General features: G+C 37.3%; 1 protein-coding gene across 1 annotated transcript; it reads right to left on the bottom strand.

Annotated features, from left to right (window-relative positions):
* Positions 1-9444: 9444 nt before the first annotated feature.
* LOC120559963 (corticotropin-releasing factor-binding protein-like) lies at positions 9445-19104 on the bottom strand. Its single transcript, XM_039802030.1, has 7 exons — positions 18964-19104; positions 18737-18824; positions 17943-18100; positions 16605-16815; positions 15324-15478; positions 10764-10884; positions 9445-9998 (listed from the first exon to the last, which is right to left on the bottom strand). The coding sequence occupies exons 1-7, from the start codon at positions 19042-19044 to the stop codon at positions 9844-9846; spliced, it is 969 nt and encodes a 322-aa protein (XP_039657964.1). The 5' UTR covers positions 19045-19104; the 3' UTR covers positions 9445-9843.
* Between the last annotated feature and the right edge of the window lie 2556 nt (positions 19105-21660).

Here is a 21660-nt window from a genome sequence, read left to right as displayed (position 1 = left end):
ACACTAAAGAGCTCAGAAACTCTGTGTGTATGAGTGTGTGTTGGAGGATCCCTGCTGATGGGATTTTATCAGCAGGGATAGTGAACACTCGTACTCCACAAAAAACCAATAGTGTTTTTCAACCTATCATCAGCATATATGCAGTACTTCAAGGAAGCCTACAAGAGGGAATTTTTTTGTAGCTATGATATTAATATTCTTCCAAGGTCATTTTGTCTATTCAATCATTGATTAGTTACACATTGACAGCTCAAGGTGTGGCAGTCTCAACTTCACCACAGACAGTGAAAGTGTTTTGGGTGAATGCTTTACACACATTCAGGACAAATATGCAGTTTTAACTCAAGTTGAGCGAACTCTTAGTGACACAACATGTCTTTAAAATTAAATAATATTAAATTAATTGATGATAATTTGGTGGGATTGTATAGAGAGCACACATTTCCACATTTAACAGACACTGTATATTTGGAAATATTTGTATATATAGAATGAAATGTACCAAATATAAACTAGTATTACAAAATTAATATTGATTTCTTATAAAATACAGAAGCCAATATGCCAACTTTTGCTAATATTTAAACAACAGCATACTGCAAACCTAAAATCCTACAAAACCAACCAACAAGCTTATTTATACAAGCTGTGTTTTAGAGGAAAGAACAATTTGTTTGGGAAATTCTTCAATTGTTAAGTATTGTATACCATGCATTATCATGTGTGTGTAGTTAATGAAACCAGGCAGTAGAGGGCAGTATAGGAGAAATCAAAAAGTGGTGTACAAACTTTAAAATGGTGAGATTATCAGTGAGTAAAATAAATTATGTATCTTGTAACCAACCAAGTCCACAACTATTTATGTGTGTGCATCAGGTCTCACATTTTTATATCTAATATCAGTTCAGAGAATCTAGATATGAACCAAATGCATATCTGCCTATCATAACTGATTTACATTAACTGCTTATTTTTGGCAATTTGTTACATATTATATGTTATTAAAGAATATATTAAAATACTTTTTTTTAAATACTATTCTGAAGAATATTCCTCTTGAGGATCTCCCATTATTGATATGGTATTATGGAAGCAGTGTTTTTATTTTTATTTTGAGTTGCCTATGTGATGCTAGAGTTAGGTACTTCAAACTTTTGGAATCCATTGTTTTGGCAGCTTCTGTATTGTATTTCCCCATATTTAAATCAGGTAAATTTAATGTAATCATAATCTAGTTGAGTACAAAATAACAGCTATGACTAATGCAATAATAAAATGCTACATTAAAAGTAGACCTTTCTTAATTTTTTTAATTTACAATCCAGAAGCAGCCAGCGGTGACAGTTTGATTTACTGGTGTAATTATATTACAATAATATAATGAATGGGCATTTTTGTAAGTGAAGTCATACCTTGGAAATCACCAGCTGACCTGGTGTGCACTTCTGAAAAAGCAGATCAAGACCACACCCAGCTGATTATGAGCTCTAAACTTTTCAAGCAGTTTATTAAACAGTAACTGCAAAAAAATAAACTTACAGTCCTTTGTTCAGTCACTCTTGAGGTAACATGCTTAAGGTGAAACAAAATATGGGGTTATGCAATTATTATTGAATTACTCAAGTTTCAGAAAATATTTCCTCTATGGCTGTGTGTAAACTGTATTCACAGTTCACAGGGCTCTAGTAAGTGATTATATGGTGTTTGTGGTTAACCCTTAAAGGGGCAAGCATAAATAAATTTGATGGAAATTATGCATTGCTATTTTTTAATGTATCTAGACACAAAAAATGACAAGTTCATGTTTTTTTTTTAAATATGATCTTCATTTTCTAAGTTAAACTCTGTATCTCCCGAGATACATTGCCCATTTAAGGTAACATTTTGCATTGTATTCTTTTTATTATAGTTCATAAGCCAACTTTTAAAACATTTCATAAACAATTAATTAGCTACATTATTTCATGTTATCCATACAACAACAATTGGAAAAACAGGACTTTATCTCCCAAGATGCATTGCCCATATAGGATATAAATTTAACAATTCATAACTTTTTATAACACCTTTTTCCTGTTTTTTTTTATTTTTATCTACCATCTTCCTTGTGGTGCCCCACACCAGATAGATTCTATGGCAATAGAAAGTTTTTCTTGTACTGTAGAAAGGGCTGACAGAAATTCCCTGAAGTAAAACTATCCTTAAAAAATATTTTCGAAAACAAAACCACTCTAAAATATCATAATTGTGAAAAATATAACAACATGGCCAATGTCTTTGTCAACATATGCTGCCATTTTGGATTTTGATACAAATGTTTGGAATGTTGGCATAAAGTCACATGACCTGATTACATGACCCATCACCCCATCAGTGTTTCTCATTAACTGCAACCACATAATGCCCCCCACCCCCATAGCTCCTCCCCCTACAGCCTGTTAAATGACTGTATCCCCCAAGATACAGAAACTCTTTTTAATATTGCTTCATGTCATCAATAACAGGAAGGAAAAGATGTAAGACAACATATTTAACATTAACTCCCACATACTTCTAATTATTCTATACTGCTAATTAAGAATTCAATCACCGGCAAAACACAGTAGTCTTTCTTTTCTATGAGTCACATCAATGCAAAAAAGGCTATTGCACATTAGGATTTCCACACTCCATTACTGTAAATTTAGCTTCATGACTCATGTTGTCAATTCACTAAGCAGTATTAAATTGATGAATGTGACAAATTGTTTAGCGTTTATATATAACAGCTGATAATACCCCAAATGACTCTGGAAAGATGCAGAACAGTATGATGTTTTCTAAGATTGTTACATAACAGACTATAATACATTGCAGTAAATCACATACGCATAAGAAGTGTGTGAGAATGTAATTTGTTGTAATATGTTGGCTGCATCCTCCTGCATCCTACCAAGATGACATTTTAGGTTGATTTCCAAAGACTCCCAAAATGACACATATGACCATTCTATTTCATTGTATTTCCTGCTGCATGCTGGCAGTTTAAACACATGACCGTAAACATGTGACCGTTCTAACGTAATGGGCGCAGTTTTAAACAGTTTAGACAGTTTAGAGGATCTTTGATAAAAGCTGTAAAACAGAACTTGTTACATTCAGGCAGCATAAATACTTAGTTTGGGTAAGTAAAACATCAGGGATTGGCTTTAAATGAGTCACGTAAAACTACTAAAATAAAGACTTACAGTAATGTGACGTCACAGACGTTATTGCATCACGTGCTAAGGCCCGTAAAAACCCTGTAAAAGCCCGTAAAACTCATGGGTAAAACCAGACGGTTAATATTAAGTAAACTAGGTTAATTACAGTTTTGTTTTTTCACAAACCAGTCTTCTGATTGAAAGTCCTGGGTTTGTTTAAAGCTTTAGGCGCGTAACTTTTTGGTATTAATGAATGTCCGTTACATTCAAGCCATTGCCAAATGAGTTACTACAAAGCTAATTAAGACTATCAGCTCCACAAAACTCTCTCTGTATTTCTCAGTATGGCTATTTTCAGAAGATTGTGTCGTCCGGTGACTTTCCCGCGCAGAAACTCGAGTGAAGATAATTACATCTTCTGAATCATCATGTTTTTTTAATCCTCCATGTCCTCCTTGGCTACTAGAAACTGTGTGGAGGAGGGGGGGGGGGTGCACAGTCACGCAAGGCTTGTATCATGTGGACGTGCCGACAATTTTGTTGTCATTACTTAGAATTCCTCACGGGGCCGGCAGCAACTACGCACTATAGCTTTAAATCATCCTCCGCTTTTTTAGGTAAGGGGTCCCTGGCCTAAAAAACACTGAAGACCCCTGATTAATGTATAGCAAGGATCCGAAACAGTCAAAAACATCAGCAGACTGAATTGAATTACACTGAAATAATGCTACCAATCGCTTCACAGAGGTGAATACACATGGAAGTGTAAAGAGTATTAGTGGAAAAACACTTGCACTAATTTCATAGCAGTTTAGTAACCTCCACAGTATCCCTAATATTGTAATGAGCATTCATTACAGACCCACAAGTCCACCAATTAGGTTGTAGTGCGAAATGATGGCCAAAACAATTAATATATTATCCACGTTGTAAAAAGCCAGAATTTTTTAACAACAACAATATCTGGAGTTGTACTGTTCATGCCACTGAAAACATACTAGAAGAGCACATACATAGTTGTACATAGTTGGAAAGTACTAGAATGTGAGCAAAATTACTGTCAGTTTAAGGATTTTTTTACTCAAGTATACGAGCAAAACATTACCTTGGTTAAAGCGTACTTCGATTAAAGTAAAAAAGTTGTCAGTTAAAATGTACTCTGAGTAAACGTTACTGCACTAAAGAAATATTGTATATGATGATGACCATGTTGGTTGATAGACCTATTAAATTAAAGAACACATTTAGCCTATAAAATGTATTGCATTAACATGCCAACGTATACATATCACGTATACGTGTACAAACAAATAAAATTTCTATAGAGGGCTCTTTGCAGCCTGTTCATACAACTGATTATCAATTATACTTATACAACAGCCTTCAGTATAAACTCACTAGAATGAACCAGAAAGCAGGCAAAACTCAGACAATCAAACTAAAATGGCCTAAAAATAAATAACTGGACACTGCGCCAGGTGTAACAAACATTCATAGGCTACATAAATGAAATAACCTGACACTTCTTATAGAATCAACAGTAGAATAAAACATTACCGAGGCAGACAACACAGACATGTTCAAACAAAATAAACTCCACAGCAGCTGCACACATATTTCAGCAAAGAGCTGCACAGTTTTTGCATGTGTAGCGCATACGCACACAATGCTGCTTTGTCAGCAACATTGACGTCCTCTGAAAAGAAAGTTAATAAAGTCACAGTGAGTTTGTTGTTGTACTCACCTGTCTGCAGTCATTCTGTGAGTCTTGTGCACCGAGAAGTCCTCACCAGTCTATTCCTGGTTTAACTCTGCTCGTTCATTCTCAAAGCATAAGCATAATATAACCAGACCACTCAGCGTCTTTGTGCCACTATAAACCATCCACTCAAAAATTGCTCTGCCATGACAAGTTGTAACTTTATAATGCTGCTTACTTGTAAATGCATTAGTAATAATAATCCAGTGATAAAATATATTATAATAAAACACTGTCAGGGTTTATTCTGCTTGCTTGATTATAACTTTTACCTTTAAATAACATTAAAATCTTTACCAACATTTTGCTGATATACCTTAGTACATTAACATTTACTTTAAAAAAAGGCAGCATCAAAAAGAAAAGTCTTCAGCCTTGATTCAAAAGAACTGAGAGTTGCAGTGGACCTGCTGTTTTCTGGGAGTTTGTTCCTTAAAGGTCTAATGTATAGGAACTTCTCCCATCTAGCGTTGAGATCATGGCGCAATCAACTCTCTCGCACCACGCAGTTCAAAGTACGTATTACAGCTACGGTAGCCTTCACGCTTAAAAAATCCGGTCTTTTGCTCTTTTCAATATCCTTTTTCTTTTTCTGGGCGAAGAAGAAGACTCCTGTTCCTGAAATTTGGATTTTGAATATGTGTTGTCCTCCATGTTTCCTTCTTCAAACTTGCCCTGGGCCGGGAAGCTACAATACCCATTAGCAGCAATAGCAGCACATGTGAGTTTATCATGTGACAGCGAAAACGCAAAAGGCGGAGCAGTATGTCCTGGATGTCCCTTACCAGCTAACGTATTTAAAGATGGCGCATGAATATGGAGCGTCTACCCCAGTTGATGCAATGCAAATGTAAAATTTCAAGCCAAAAGGAATACTTGGAATTGATGGTGGAGGTAAATATTCATGAAAAAGGACAAGTTTGTGAACAGGCAACACAGATTTTGATAATGAACAACTAAACACGTTACACACTGGACCTTTAAGTAAAACATTTGAATGCAAAATATTTACTTATAGTATTTTTACACTGTGGTAATTGTACTTAAGAAGGGCCTGAATATGTCTTCCACTGCTGAAGCAGAGCAAGTTATGCAGAGAAGCTATTCAGAATATGTGACTATTCAGATCCAAATTTGTGATTATTATGCAAATGCTGTGGAGAAAGTCAGTTCAGATACTGGATCCTCTGTGCAGTAGATGGTATTATTTGATGACCTTATGGGGGAGTGAGTCAGTTCTAATGTTCTCAAAACAACAATAAAATAACAAAAATAATAACAATAAACATAATTTCATCTTTCTGTTACTTCAATGTTATTAATAATGCAAGCATGTCCTTTTCTGTACAGGGTCACATATCATCCAAAAGGATGGAGGACCCCTTTTGGCCCAACAAGTGACAAACAAATTTCCAGTCCACCATCACTGGCCACTATAAATACATTGCGTATTTAAGACTGCTGTGTCTAGTGCTAGAAAACAGATAATCAGACTTTATCTCTTTTGATGGCATCCAAAGTGCATTTCATTCTCTAATGTACTGAAAACAGCAACACATCGAGCAAAAAAAAAAGACATCCGCTGGTTAATTGAATTATCACGGTTGAGCAGGTTTGAGATTAATTCCACGTAAGGAGAAGATCAAAAGCGAGCCAGTTAGAAGGAAGTCAAGGGGAATAAGAGCACTGAAGCTTGTGGGATAATCCCATTAAGAGCTGCACATTCATTCAGTCTGAGGCTCCACAGCTGTACAGTATGTAAGAGATTAGGCTCTGATGGAGAGAGTCACAATCAAACCTGTATTCTTACAGTTTTAGAACATTGTGGTGTATTATTCTGTGCTCTCAGTATTAAGTCTTTTTAATTATGATTTTGAGCAATGACCAACCACTATGAAAGCTATTTCAGAGTTTGTCTCTGGAACGGATTGGATTACAAAAACAAAGAAAATTGCATGCGTCATTGCTTAATACTAATTGCCAAGGACATATTTTAATACATTGTAATACACATACACATTGACATTGTAGGATATATATACACACTTGCAGGGGTGGATTTACTCTTGATACTGTATTGAAGTCGTTTATTTGTATACTTTTACTTTTTTGAGCATTTAAAAAAAAGGTCATTTTACTTTTACTAAAGTACATTTTATCGTACTTTGCTACATTTCAAGTGGTATCCATTACAGAGTTAAAAGAAAAGGCACATAAGGAAGCAGGTTTGGGTGGTGGATGGATTTTTTTTACTAAATGGAACAAACTGAACTACTTCATGTTTTGCGTCACATGCGTAAGTTGAGTAACTTAACATATGTACTGATTTTAACCCAAACCACACTCTTTTTCTAAACTTAACTACATCATTTTATTACCTTCTTCTGGCAAATATTTTCACATGTTTAACCCTACCTGTACCCCCAAAGAGGGGATATTATTCATGTGCAGTGATGAATAAAATGTAGGTTAACACTGAATGAGTATTCTTGTGTTTATTGTTATATGTGTATCATTAGTCTTTTGTAGAACCAAACCTATGGAGGGTTGGTGGTATGAAACACTTGTATTAATATATTTGGTACCCCCTAAAATTGCATGTAGGGCAAGCCTGGCACCTCCATATGAAAGTGTCTAGAACCGCCACTGGCGCAGAAAGACAGGCGCACCCGGGCCGAGTGTAGGATTAAGTGAACAGTACAAATGCACAACAATGCAATCAAATTAAGGAGAACGTCCTCATGGGTAATATTTAGCATTATTGTACCTCAGCAAAGTCAACATAAGGAGTCATGTTGCTGATAATGTTCCACTAGTGTATGTACATGTACCCCACTCCCTTTTAAAAATGTAATGCAGTAACGTTTACTCAAAATAAATTTTAACTGACTGTGAAAGAAGTAAATTACTAATACCACACTGTAAAAATACTCCTTCACAAGTAAAAGTCCTGCATTGAAAATGTTGCTCACTGTTATCAGGAAAATGTACTTAAAAGTAAAAAGTACTCAATGCAGAAAAATCCTCACATTTTAGAAACTAGAAACGATCAAAACTGTGCTGTCAATCAACTAAGTGTTTATTCATCAAATCATATCAGATGTACTTGTAGGCCTTCAGATTGTTGGGTAGTTTAATTTATATTAAAACATCATGTTTTAAAAACTCGTGTTTTGTGTGCAAAAATCTTAATTTGTAAAGTAACTAGTAACTAAAGCTGTCAGATTAATGTGGCGGAGTAAAAAATTAAATTAACATTTGCTCGCTATTTAATGGAGAGGTATACCTGTGACCATTGAGTCAGCTTTATGGCTTTGCCCTGTTGCTCATTCTCCTGGTCTGTGTGTTTGTTACTGTTCTGTCTAGGAGTTTTTGTTGTGTATGTGGTGTTTATGTTCTGCAGAGCAGGAACCTGCTGAAAATCAGTTTTACACTGAGTCAGGCCCGATTGTCTTTAATCTTTTCCTGTTTAATAAATAAAAAATGAAAAATGAAAATGAAAAAAAAGTGCAATATTTCCCACTGAAATGTAATGGAGTAGAAGTAGAAAGTACCAAGAGTACAATTGCCTCAAATTTGTGTACTTGAGTGAATGTAATTAGTCACATTCCACCACTGCCTAATCTTTACTTTAAGTAAATTTGTACACAAGTACTTTTACTAGAGTAAAAAGTAACATTACTTTTACTTGTCACAAATTACACATTATCAATGCAGGTATAGCAGTGACATCTTTAATGACTACACTGCAAGCATTTGATCTAAGACTAGACTTTTTTCGTCTGGAGTCTTGCTTTAAGGTGTTTGTGTCTGTGCATGAATATTATGTGAAAGCAGCTCACTTTAACATCTACCACAGAAACACACTATTCATTGGCAAGGTCCAAATAGCAGTATGACATTCGTGATTTTACCACATATAATTCATCAAAACCATACACCACTGTTGAAGGGCAGCAAAACCCTGTAATTTTAACAAGTCCACAGCCATGTGTTAGGCTGTACTTGGTGCAGTTTAAGATATTTTTTTAGGCATTTCCGTCTTTAATGGATAGAACAGCTATGACAGGGGGGGGGGAAAGTGAGGGGGAAGACATGCAGGAAATCGTCACAGGTAGGACTCGAACCCTGGACTGTCTGCGTCGAGGCATAAACATCTATGTATTTGCGCCTGCGCTACCAACTGAGCTGATGTTCATCATCATAGTTTTGCATGTTAATTAGCACTAAACACCATAGATATATGTCAGTATATATATCTATGACTAAACACAAAGTACAGTTGAGGCTAATGGGAATGTCATTAGTTTTGCACGTATTGCACATCACTTATCGTATTTAGTGCTGGACTATCTGTACAACATTCCCACATTTTCAGATCTGTGGTTGGTAAAATGGATGGATCCTGTAGAAGCATAATGGTAAAACAAACACCAAATGAACATTTAGTTCTATAATAAAATGGAAAGTAGGCCCATAAAAACAGATTGATTCACAAAAGCAGAACATAAAAAATGTGCTTTATCATGCAAGTCATGTTTATTTTTAAATTGTCAAGGCAATATAAACAGAAAAGACAGCAGAGATGTAAAACATCCCAAAGCATATTAGCACATGATATAAACTGAGAACAACAAAGGGAAGGTTTGAAAAAAGCTCTTGCCAAGAAATATAATGTATCACCGATTTTTTTGAAAGAAAAAAAAGAAAGAAAAGCACTAAATCCACCATCCAACATGAATTTGAGATGAATAAAATAATTCTTCAAATAAATAAATATTCTACATAATTAGGACACTAATAAAATATTTGGCAAAAACAACAAAAAATATGTATTGACAGCATTAGTCAAACAAGTATATTTACAGAGAGATGGATGACGTTGTGACTGTGGGTGTGATTTCATTCCACAGAGCAGAAGTTATCGAGAGTGTTCTCTCGGGTCTTGGGGAGCTCGCGTTGTTCCAGTAATCGGTACTGGAAGGAAACACGATTGATATAGTTCCCACTGGACACCAGCCTCACCACCGAGTTATCACAACCAATCTTCATCTGGGCTGAAGGGCCAGAGAGAAAAACAGATACTTCACAGTGGAGCACATACAGAGCATTCTTGTTCACTTGCCAGCCCTTCTTAGCCTGGTATGAAAAAGTGTCTTTGTTCAGTGTGTGAAGTGCTAGTAAAATATAGTATAGTTAAGATGTAAGTGTATTGAAATTCAAAAAGTAGAAATTGCTTATTCCAATGTTAATAATGATCATACATTGTTATTTATAAACATTTGTGGTATTATTTTGTTTCAGTATATATATATATAATATAATATAGTAATGCATTGGTGTTTATTTTTGCTACTATTAAATTCAGATGCAAATTAAGTTGTAAAATATGATTTTCATTGCAAATATTTCACCACGAGGGATGATCTTTTAATTTTATTATGTTAAGGACTAATCTGCTGCATCATATGTCGGAATTTTAATATTCTGAGCTGTCCTTACCATTAGAGGTCGCTGTTGTAACACTGTGGTGAACTGTGTTTTGATGTGCGTGGCATAATGTGAAGCTGGAATTTAGTTTAGATGTTTTTGTCGATACATGTGGTGAAATGTGCCAAACTGTGTTTAAAAAAGTCAATACATTTTCAGTGGAAATCAGTAACTGAAAATTGTGAGCCTAGGCATAGCATAGCATAGCATAGCATAGCACAATATACTGTAGCTTAGTAAAGTCAATGTCCAGTACAAGAAGTCAAATTTCTGTTGGAAACCTGCGGTTACAAGGATCATCACAGATACACTCTGGAGGGGCTCAGACTCACCAAGCCCACTAAGGGAGAAACAAAGGTCAGCTATGGGGAACATCATAGAGGTGTCCACCCCATTCCCCCCTAGCAGCTCCACATAGTCACCTGACCCCGAACAGTCTGTCCACACCTGCTTCTGTAAAAAGAAAAAAAAAGAAAAGAACAACAACAATTCTGGTGCTGAAGTGCAGCTAAAGCAAGCAGTTAACTTATTAAGTCTGTATATTAAACCTACATTCTGTAATTTTTTGAGTTGATTCTTAGCAAAAAAACCTTTGTTCTTTCACAAATATGTGCTCATTCATGTGTAATTACTATGTAATTACCAACTAATCAAAGTATTCTAGAACGCATAGAATCTGCCATTCAGAATCATTCAGAATACATAGGAGCGAGTCGCTCGAATGACGGCTGCCATGTTGCACCTCCTACTTTAAAATACATTAGCCAAAGAGGGACATACCTCCGCCTTTTGCGTTTTAACACTCAGTGGCACCGTGACGAATGCCAGGGAGGGGGAGAAGATTACTCGCGACTGCCCGCAGATTTGAAAGCCTGTTGAAAATGGAGGATCACACCTATTTTTAAGTTAATATTGGAGTGGCTTTTCCAAGATGGAAAGAGCTCATAAGGAGCAAGGATTTTAAAGTACCCATATTATGAAAAAAATCACTTTTTCTGGGATTTGGGGTGTTATTTTGTGTGTCTGGTGCTTCCACACGCATACAAACTTGGAAAAAAAACTAACATCCATGTTGTTTTGAGTGAGATACGGTTTCTGAATGTATCCTGCCTTCAGTCTCCGGGTGTGCTGTTCAAAATCGGCAGGGCTTTCTACGTTACTAGCCCGAAACAAGGTGGTTAACCGTAGCATGCTAGCTCGTTCTGAATGGCAAAAAACTGCTAAAACACACACTAGTTCACCATAATCTACAAAAGAACTACTTACATGTCCCTGTTCTGCAGGTATTCCACGCAAAGTTGGAAGTGCGCCCTCGTTCTCCCAGCTAATCCTGCCTTGTACTAACTGAAATTGTAGAAACAAACAGCTATCTGATGTGATCCTTACCTAGCTAGCGCATGTGCACATGTGCGCCTCCCAACAAAGATGGGATAGAAGTGCGATGCTTCACTCTGTAGCTAAAACAGAGACCTGAACACACAGGGTGAAAAGAGGATCTGCAGCAATGTGCAGTACAACAAAAATATGGTGTTTTTTGAAAATTAAACCATGTAAACCTATTGTGGTACAAACTCAAAATACAATTATGAACCTGAAATTAGCATAATATGGCCACTTTAAAAGGGACGCCGAAGTTGCCTGCTTTCTTCTCGACAGGTAATTCTGCATATTTGCTTGGCTAACTATAGCATGGTTGTGCATAACGTTGTGATTTCCCTGGCAGACAACTCACGTCATGCAGTTGTAACACAGACAGCTAGAACAGCTGCGTGTAAACGATGGAGATACTAAGAGCTAATTTTGGGTTCAGCCACCGTAGGAGTTAGAACGCGCTTGGAATGGGGGGGGCTAGAAAGTAATATTCAGTTGGTTGTCATATACAATTTCACCGCTAGGTGGGAGAAATTCTTACACAATGTAGCTTTAAAGGTACCCTATGTTGTTTTTTTTACCACTAGTGGCACAATGGCAGTAGGAGTTAGATTTTTACGTGGCATGTGGCAGCTGGAAGTGGCAACTTATAACGTTAAAATATAACTTAGTTCTTCACCGTAACATGTAAAATATAACTTATAATGTTAACATATAACTTACAACGTAACATTTCGTTAAGATATACATGGCACTTTCTAAAGCCACGTGGCGTGTTATCGCGATACTATGTCTCATCACGAGGCTACGTGACACGCGGGTTGCATTCGGGAAAAGAAGAAACGGTTGGGATTAGGAAAAGAAGAACGGGGTTAGGGTTAGAAAAACTACACACATGAAAATGAAATATCAATCACAGGACACAAAGTCACACACGGAACTTGATCCCCGCTCTCGTGGGTGAAAGTCCTGTGTTTTACCCATCCTCCACCCTGACCAACGTACCTAAACGGATTTTCGCCCTTTCATACTACTCGCTATGGCGTCAATTTATATGCAATCGCAATTGGCATACGGAAGTACCAGAAGTACATGCCACTGGCACGTGCCACATGCCACTAAAAAATCTAACTCCCTCTCTGCAATGGAGCAATGTGTTGATGAGCAAGGCCTGGTTTTGTTTGTATCTTGTGTATACTAGCACATGCTAGTAATTAAAGTAGTTATAAGCAATAAGGAAGAAAATGCATTCATCACATTTGTCAGGTCTCAATGTGTTGGTGAGAAATACTGATGGTGTTTACTTACAAGAAGAATCCACAGGGTACCTTTAAATTGCAGCTTGGCCTGCACACTGTCGGTTCATGTGAAGTATTGATTAGAGCAACAATTAGAAACACTGCTATAATAGAGAGTTCTATCTATCACATAGGCAGTAGTCTGGTATCTGTTTAGAATAATGATATACAGCTAAAGGGTACCTCAAGTTGGTCCATCATATTTTCTATCCATGCTCCTCTTTTATCGCATGTTTTACATAAAATATGATTACATGCAGCTGTGTTTGCCTGTAAAACTGTTCATACAAATCATCTTTGAAATTGTAACACTTAGAACCTTCCTCAGGATTTGAGTAGAAATGTCAGGTTGTTGTATTTGGCCCAGCAAATGCAGTACTTGCAGTTTATCATAATATCAATAGTCTGGCAGCCAGCGTAAGCCCAGCTGCCATTATCTTCAGGAGTCATTTTGTTTTGTTCTGTCTTTTATTAAACATGATTTATGTCGTTCTATGAGATTTTATTTCACGTGTCATTTATAACTAAAAGTTTTGTAACGGGCTTTAAAGTATTAAGTGAATATTTACAGCTTAACAGTGAGCTGCAATAAAGCTCCGTAAAGCAGAGGTGAGCTGCACATTCAACACGGCACAAGCGACCCCTTTCACATTGTCACATTGTTTTCAGTTTGACATTTGATACATTGTTATTATAAAAATATTGATTGTATTGCATTATACATTAGAAACTTGTCAAATATCTTATGGAACATTCAATATAAAGGGTTAACAATTTACAAACTGTAACATGCAATGCTTGGTTTTGCTCATGAGAGCAGCTGATTGACGTCCCAACATAGCCATTGTGTGCTCACACAGGTGTTTTCACTTTGCCTAATTAGACCTTTTGCCAAGAAGTCTAATTAGACTTTGTTGCACCTGTTAGAGTACAACAGCAGCTGACAACAGAATCACTCAAACACCAGTGTGGGTCTGCAAACTATTTGCCAACCAGAACATTGATTTTGGATGACTCCCCAAAACCCTGGCCATTTTTCAATGACAATATTTTTAGAAGTTCACTGCCAATGTTTTTCATTTACGATACATATGCATGGCAAAGGTCTGAATAGGGCAAATAAAATCTATTGGTTAAAGGGATAAGTTGACATTTTGGAATATATGCATAGTTGCTTTCATGCCAAGAGTTAAATAGGAAGATTGATACATTCTCATGTGTGTACGGTAACATTAAATATATAGCTGGAGCCAGATGGCAGATTTTGTTACGTTTGGACAGATCCAGGGTAGCTGTTTTACCTCTTTTCCGGTCTTTGTACTAAACTACGCTGTCTCCTGGCTATAGCTTCCTATTTAACGGACAGACAGGAGAGTGGTGTTGATCTCTAACTCTAGCAAGAAAGCAAATAAGCATATTTCCAAAAATGTGGACCTGTTCCTTAAAGATTAGGAAAATAAAGACCCATCTTACAGCAAGAAATAAAATAGAAATATATAAAATGTCACTATAAAGGAATGAAATCCTACTTTGAGTTTTTATGAAATTATTAAAAATTATAAATTAAGTGAAGACAGTAATCCAGAAACATGTTTTTAAATACCAAAATACTTTATCTAATAACTAACCTAATAAGGTTTCCTAACTGCATAATGCTCACCTCACACAAAGTGAATCAGGTTTTTGTTAAATGTAGCTACTTTTATATGTCATATTCAAAAATAAGAACTCTACATGAACAATGTTTGTTTCACTTCAGTTGACTTACAAAAACCATCAGTCTTTTCTCTGTTGTGAATTTTATGACTATAGTTAGGTAGTTAAATATGTCTGAAGATTACATCCTGGAACCAGGCTAGTTAAACAAGTATTTCCCCTCTGATTAGGGTTAGGCAAATGGAATAAGATTTGAACAGAAGCTGATGGATCTTAAAGGTGATCTTTACTTTATGGAAATAGTATTATGTCAAGCAGTAATAACATGAAAATTCATATGATTAGAATGGCTGATACCTTATCTCCTTATCTCGATCATTTAAGGAAGAATTTTAGTAACGTGAATGTACTTTAACAGAAAAAGGGGGGTGTTTGTCTATTTGTCTGTGTGTGTGTGTGTATGTGTGTGTGTGTATGTGTGTGTTTGTGTGTGTGTGTGTGTGTGTGTGTGTGTGTGTGTGTGTGTGTGTGTGTGTGTGTGTGTGCGTGTGTATGTGTGTGTCTCACCTGTGGGCTGAGCTCATTGCTTATGGCCTGCCCCAGGCTGAGATCTGTCAGCCGGATCTCCACAGGGTAGATGATGGAGAAGCTGCAGTTCCTGCGCTGGTGTGGTATCACCATGGTGAAGCTGCCCTCTGGACTCTGAGACATAATGTTACAGGCTTTACACACACACACACACACACACACACACACACACACACACACACACACACACACATACACACACACACAAAGACAAAGGAGGAGAGGTTTCAAATTAACAGTTCCCTGTCACCAGAGAAACTCATTACTGACACCTCATGTCACAAATTGGACATGATCAAGGCTGAGTCGCGGGGAGGGGACACAATTAGGGCTGAGCATGAAAATCCAATTCCAGTTCTGATGACAAAGATAAGAAAATAATGAAATTTGAATTGATAACAGTATAGTAGACTAGACAGGCACCAACAGGAGTCGGAATAGTTTACTCCGGCAGGCATGTAGAAACATTTTTCTTGGGGAATGAGCCATGCCAATCAAAGCTAAGGAGAGAATGTTAGAATGTTATTTTTTCTGCAAGATTTGAAAATGAGATTAATGACTTTTAACTGTTATGCTATGTGTGTTATTTTCCCACTTGTCACAATCAGGTGAAATATTAGTTTTTTAGTGGGTAAGAAGGGTCTACACATGTTGAGGGACATTACGTGTTTCCAGTTGCTTATTTGGGTAATATGTACAGAGATATGATTGCTGTTTTATAGCCAGTTTTACCCAACTGAGGCCATCTTGTGACACAGAAGAAGCAGGATTGTGGACAGCTGAAGATAATAGTCATTTATGAATGAAACCTCCCACATTGGCCTGCGATTTATGTCATTTCCCTATAGATCATCCATTTAAACTCCCTTCTTTGTGTCAGTGCTCTTTCTTTGTCCGTCTTTGTCTTACAGCCAGACTGTGATTGTTATGCTGCTTGACACAGTGTTAACACCGTGTTTGACAAGCAGCTGGAAAACAGGTGCATGCCTCTCATTCAATCTCTTCCTGTCGCTCTCGGCCTTGACTTACGCTCGGCCAGGCGCAAATGTCCAGCAGGAACACACATGCATGCACACAAGTCAACAGTCTAGCCATCAATTTAAAACACACATAGGCCTACTGTATAAAAATAAACAACACAAATCTGATTTAGATGCAAGGCCTTGGAGCTTGTTTACGATTATGATTTAGTTTTTATGGATGTTGTGTCTGTTCATTTTGCTTTCAGACTTTCTTCCAAGGACGTGAAGCAGGTCTTACGGAAGGGGTTGTGTAGCTTTTTGACAGTAAGGGTGAAGCCACTGTCAGGGCTGTGAATGCGGAAGAAGATCATGGCGACGTTCTGAGAGGAGCGGCTGGTGGCTCCTGGTGCTGCGGAGGAGCAGTAGTCCGTGTAGCGCTGGTTCAGCGGGAGCTGGTGGTCCTGCCTGCTGGGGAACTTCTCTCCCTTCAGAACCCAGCCGTCAAACATCTGTAAGAGGAAAATCAGTTTCTTTATTTTATTAATTCATGATTACACTTACAATATTTTCACATAACAATATATTCTTTATATTATGTGAGGTAAAGCACAAGTAAAGGTTTTGGAAGAAAAAATTCATCCATTTAGATAATCTATTCCAGTGCCACTCCACTGTCCCTTTGTATACACAATGTGGAGTAATCTTTGAAAATAAACATTATCTTAAAAGTTAGAATAGGAACTTGTAGCAGATTTAAAGCAAAATGCAAGTATGACATAAGGGCATTTTTTCATTTTTGTGTAGGAGGTAAAGGAGACACAAAAATAACATTAGTTAACATACAGTAAGATGGGAACATGATGGGGATCGGGCAGTTAGAGAATGTGTTCAGCTACAATTTTCTACATAGGATGAATATGTTGTTGGTAACATGAAATATAAAAACAGAGTACATAAGTTTTTACTTTATTTATTGAAGAAGTTGGTCAATATGCTAGTGTCCCAAAAAATCATTTTCTATTAAATTTATTTTGGAATAGCAAAAAAAAAAAAGTGTGTGTGTAATTTACATAAGGCAACATTACTTTACTTTGCTTTAGGGGTCTTTCCTAAGGCTAGTCCAATACAGTTTACAACACCATCTACACCGCTGTGTTGTAATTCATTTTACAACCACAATCCAACATGAATTATTTGAATTAAATTCAATCTCATTTATGCAGATAGTGTGTTTTGAAAATATAAATGTGTGCTGTTTGGATGTTGAGCATCTTTCTCCTGCCAAAAGGGATTGATCTATGCAGGTCAGATGAGACCTCGACACAGCCTGTAAACCCAGTTGGTGTCATGCCTTTCACCCCTTTGGCCACATTAAGTGAAACTGCAATGTAACTGGCAGGCTTGGCTGCACAACTAAAGCCTTCTCTTCCCACACTTGCTTTGAATAATGTGACCAATGCATAGAGGATCCAGTGGGCTGTTTGGCCCTTAAATGTTACCTTAACCCCGTTTGGCACCATTTTAATCGAAGAGAAGAAGATGAAATAGAATTCAGAGTTTAAATTTCAAAGCCCTGAACTTCCTCTCACCAACGATGGGGGATGTGTGGGTGTTATTTCTGGTGAGTGGAGCCAACCTTGATGAAGTCTCCAGCGCTACAGTCGATATTGACGTCAGACAGCTCCAGGCTGATGACCTCACTGGGCTCAGAGATGATGAAAGCAGCACAGGCTAGCTGTGGTCGAGACGCCACAAAGGTGAAGTAACCATCCGTGGCCAGCATGTCCAAACATCCTACAAACCACAAACACACACACACACACACACACACACACACACACACACACACACACACACACACACAACACACACATTTATAATATACATTTATAATGATACAGCTGGGATTCACAAAACACTTTCTCTCTGCTTTTGAGCAGGAAAATCAAGGATTAATCAGCTTTATGGTCAAACACAACAAGTCCTCAACTGTTCATAAGTGTTCATGAGAGTTTTTTTCTGCTCATTCAATAGAGCTGATATGGCTCTGGGGAGGTTGTGCTAAAAGTATTAAGTGTTCAACAATTCTGCTAGAAGTGGGCTTACATAAAACATTGACACTGTGTTCGTTTATAACATTTAGCTGTGTGCACTTACTACATCCAAATATTAAACGTCCTATACTGCAGGTGCAGTATTATGTACAATAAAGATGTAGGCATGGATTGATTAAGTGATTAATTGACGGATTGGTTGTTGGATTATTAAAATGTGTTCTGTACCTGACCGGACTCTAGAACTGCAATGAACATCTTGTTTAAAATTAATCAACGTACTTTTAAATTATGTAAAGGGTTAACTTGTTGTTTGCCAAGTTGGTAAGCATAATCAGCTATACTGAATAAAGCCATTGTTTACTGCAGCACTTACTGAGAGGTCGGCGAACAATAAAATCGTCTGATTCTCTTTTCTGGTCCAAACTGAGCAGAGAATATAATCCATCTGCAGCTTCGTTATCCTGAATAAAAACACAATAGAAATAGACGTCACATTTGAGGTTCCAGTGGTTCTCGCAGAAACTTTATAGACATTAGTTGAACCTGCCTGACTTGAACTGAAGCAATGTGGAATTATTGATCAACAATTAAAAGTCTTACCTCAATGTAGCGACTTAGCCCCATCCTTGATGAGAGGGAGATCAGAAAGAGGAACAGCTGTGCGCGCAGAGCCACCGACATACTGAAGTGCGTCTCTCGGTAAAGTGTTTCCTGAATCAGAGGGGGGAAATAACGGCGCTGTGCGAGAGCGGGCAGCTTTTATAGCAGCTCACACAGTCAGGCAGGCCTACATCACAGGGTCACTGACAAACACTGAGCCGTGCGGACTTGGTCATTTTATTCATGTGTGAAATCTCTCATTCATACCGATATTAGGACACTTATGCATGGCTGTGTAGGAACTAATAATAACTACGTATAATTTGGTTAAAAGTCAGAATGTAAACCTGCCATAATATTGCTTAGTTGTTATTACATTGTGCGGTGGTTATTGCATTATGGTCGACCGTTATTCATAAAAACATGAGGGTAACACGACAGATATTAAAATGTAAATCCAGCAAACAAAACACCACATCACATCTGATAACTCATGTTTTAATGTTAAATATTCATAAAGAGCCTTTGAACATTTGGCCAGATGAAAATGAACCTTATTGGCTCATTTACACATTAGGCTATATGTAGACGAATGAAGGTATTGTCCCTGATAAATAAACACAATGTAATTAAATAATAATAAATTCACATACAGGTACGTGTTTTTTGGGGGAAATTTCACAAGTGAAATGTATCTAATATCGCAACAAGTTAAAACATGAATTGTGCTTATTTTGTGATGAATTACAATTTTTTAGTTACTTTAAACAAGTACACATGCAAACATGGGCTTATACCCTGCAATGAGTCATTTCCCAACAGCAGGAGCTTCTGGTTAGGGAAACATGCTTGTGAGTGGAAGGTTGTCACTTCAATACCCTGTGAGGTACACGTCTAATGTCTGTAGACCTTTGCTTCAGAGCATATGTTGACTGGGGAAGAAAAGTTTTTTTTTTAAAGTCATTGTTAATTCCCAATGTGCTGTAACCCCTTTGTTATAAACGTCACTTCTAGGAGACAGGGATTGCCTGCAAAGGGTACCATCTGTCTCCACTGATACACATGGACTTGGACCTCATCTTGCCTTTATCTCCTCTTCCTCTCTATCTTTGCTCTGCTCTGGAATCAGTGACGTATGGCCTCTACATAGAATTGACCAGTTTAATTGCAAACTTCTGCTTTACCCCAGGGAAATTGGGTACACATACTTTTTAAGAACCTTCCCTCTCATTCATTAATAGAGAAATCATAGAACAGTTTTTACTTTGTACAGTATTTCTATCATTCTGTAGTCAGTTAGATGGTAACACTAGTTTTGTTTAACTCTACCCAAAGACAACCACATAATCAAACCAAATGGCACTTATTTTACATTTGATGATATACTTCTGGTGTTTCCATTATTTTGGCAGGCACATGTTTCATTCTGACCAGAGACTGGTTGTTACATGTAAGTGTGTTAATGTGTGGTTGTGTCATTCCTTGCATGTCTGTGTGGAGAGATATTCACAATATGGCCACTTGTTCAGTTAATACTTGACCAGTGATGCTCCACCTGGGTGTTTTTCTGCTAGTGAGACTCTACAGCCAAAGCATTAAAACGTACAGCTGTATTCAAAAGTGCAGTATTTACACTACCAGTCAAAAGTTTGGGGTCACTTTGAAATTTCCATTCCACTCCATTATAGACAGAATACCAGATCAGATCAGTTGCATTGGTTTTTTAACCAGGGCAGCAGTTTTCAGATTACATTATGTGCTTACATAATTGCAAAGGGGTTCTCCAATGTTTTCTCAGTTAGCCTTTAAAATTATATCAGATTAGTAAACAGAATGTGCCTTTGGAACATTGGATGAATGGTTGCTGATAATGGGCAATGTAGATATTGTATTAAAGATCAGCCACCCACTCAGATCAGCTGGTATTCTGTCTATAATGGAGTGGAATGGAAATTTCTAAGTGACCCCAAACTTTTGACCGGTACTGTATATCTTTAAGCAAAACAAGAACAAACTGTGGAGAACACAAAGCACAAAAAGGACCAGAATGTAGACGTAGCAAAAGGATAGAGAGAGAATCAAAGAGAAGCTGTGATGTAATCTGGTTTGTAGTGACATAGCAAATTAATTTAGATGAGACTAATTGTTTGTGTCCATGCTGCCTTTGTAAAAGGTCAAACTCAGACGTAGCTGAGTGTAAGAGATGACGATCATCCTGTCAGCATTCATACACACTTCAGCCCACACTTTCTCTCATTCATCTGAAATAAAGGCCAGAGACTCTGTGTGAAACTCTAGCCTGCAATTATACTTAGCTAATGAAAGTTGACATTTTCTCATAGTGATGAAGGTCTGCGATGCCACACATAGGACTACAAACCAAAAAAAACTAAACAATAATGAACATAATGAATAGCATTAGGTCTAACAGCCCCTCTGCCTGTTATCTTACAATGCTGATGACCTATTCAAGGTGTATTACTTTCTTTAAAAAGCCAGTGGTCAGCGATAATAATTAGTTGTCTCACAAAGTACTTGTGTTGAGAAGATGTCTGAACCTATCAGCCAGGGTCTCGCTGCTAAAGCGTGCTTTGCTGATGTGAATGACAGCAGAGGAAAAGGAAAATGTTTTCAAGATGATGGTGTGTATGTTTGTGTTTTATGTGCTACAAGTGCTTGTCCCTTGGCGATTTCACA

The sequence above is a fragment of the Perca fluviatilis genome, chromosome 6 (assembly GCF_010015445.1).
Source record: "Perca fluviatilis chromosome 6, GENO_Pfluv_1.0, whole genome shotgun sequence".
Classification (NCBI taxonomy): Eukaryota; Metazoa; Chordata; class Actinopteri; order Perciformes; family Percidae; genus Perca; species Perca fluviatilis.
This window is presented reverse-complemented; position numbering and strand designations above follow the sequence as displayed.

Bases quoted from the DNA above. Each gene is read 5' to 3' on its own strand.
- LOC120559963 (XM_039802030.1), bottom strand. From the start codon at position 19,044: ATGTCGGTGGCTCTGCGCGCACAGCTGTTCCTCTTTCTGATCTCCCTC. The intron at 18,825-18,963 runs GTAAGACTTTTA...GTTTTTATTCAG, and splicing joins GGCTAAGTCGCTACATTGAG to GATAACGAAGCTGCAGATGG. The intron at 18,101-18,736 runs GTAAGTGCTGCA...TGTGGTTTGTAG, and splicing joins TATTGTTCGCCGACCTCTCA to GATGTTTGGACATGCTGGCC.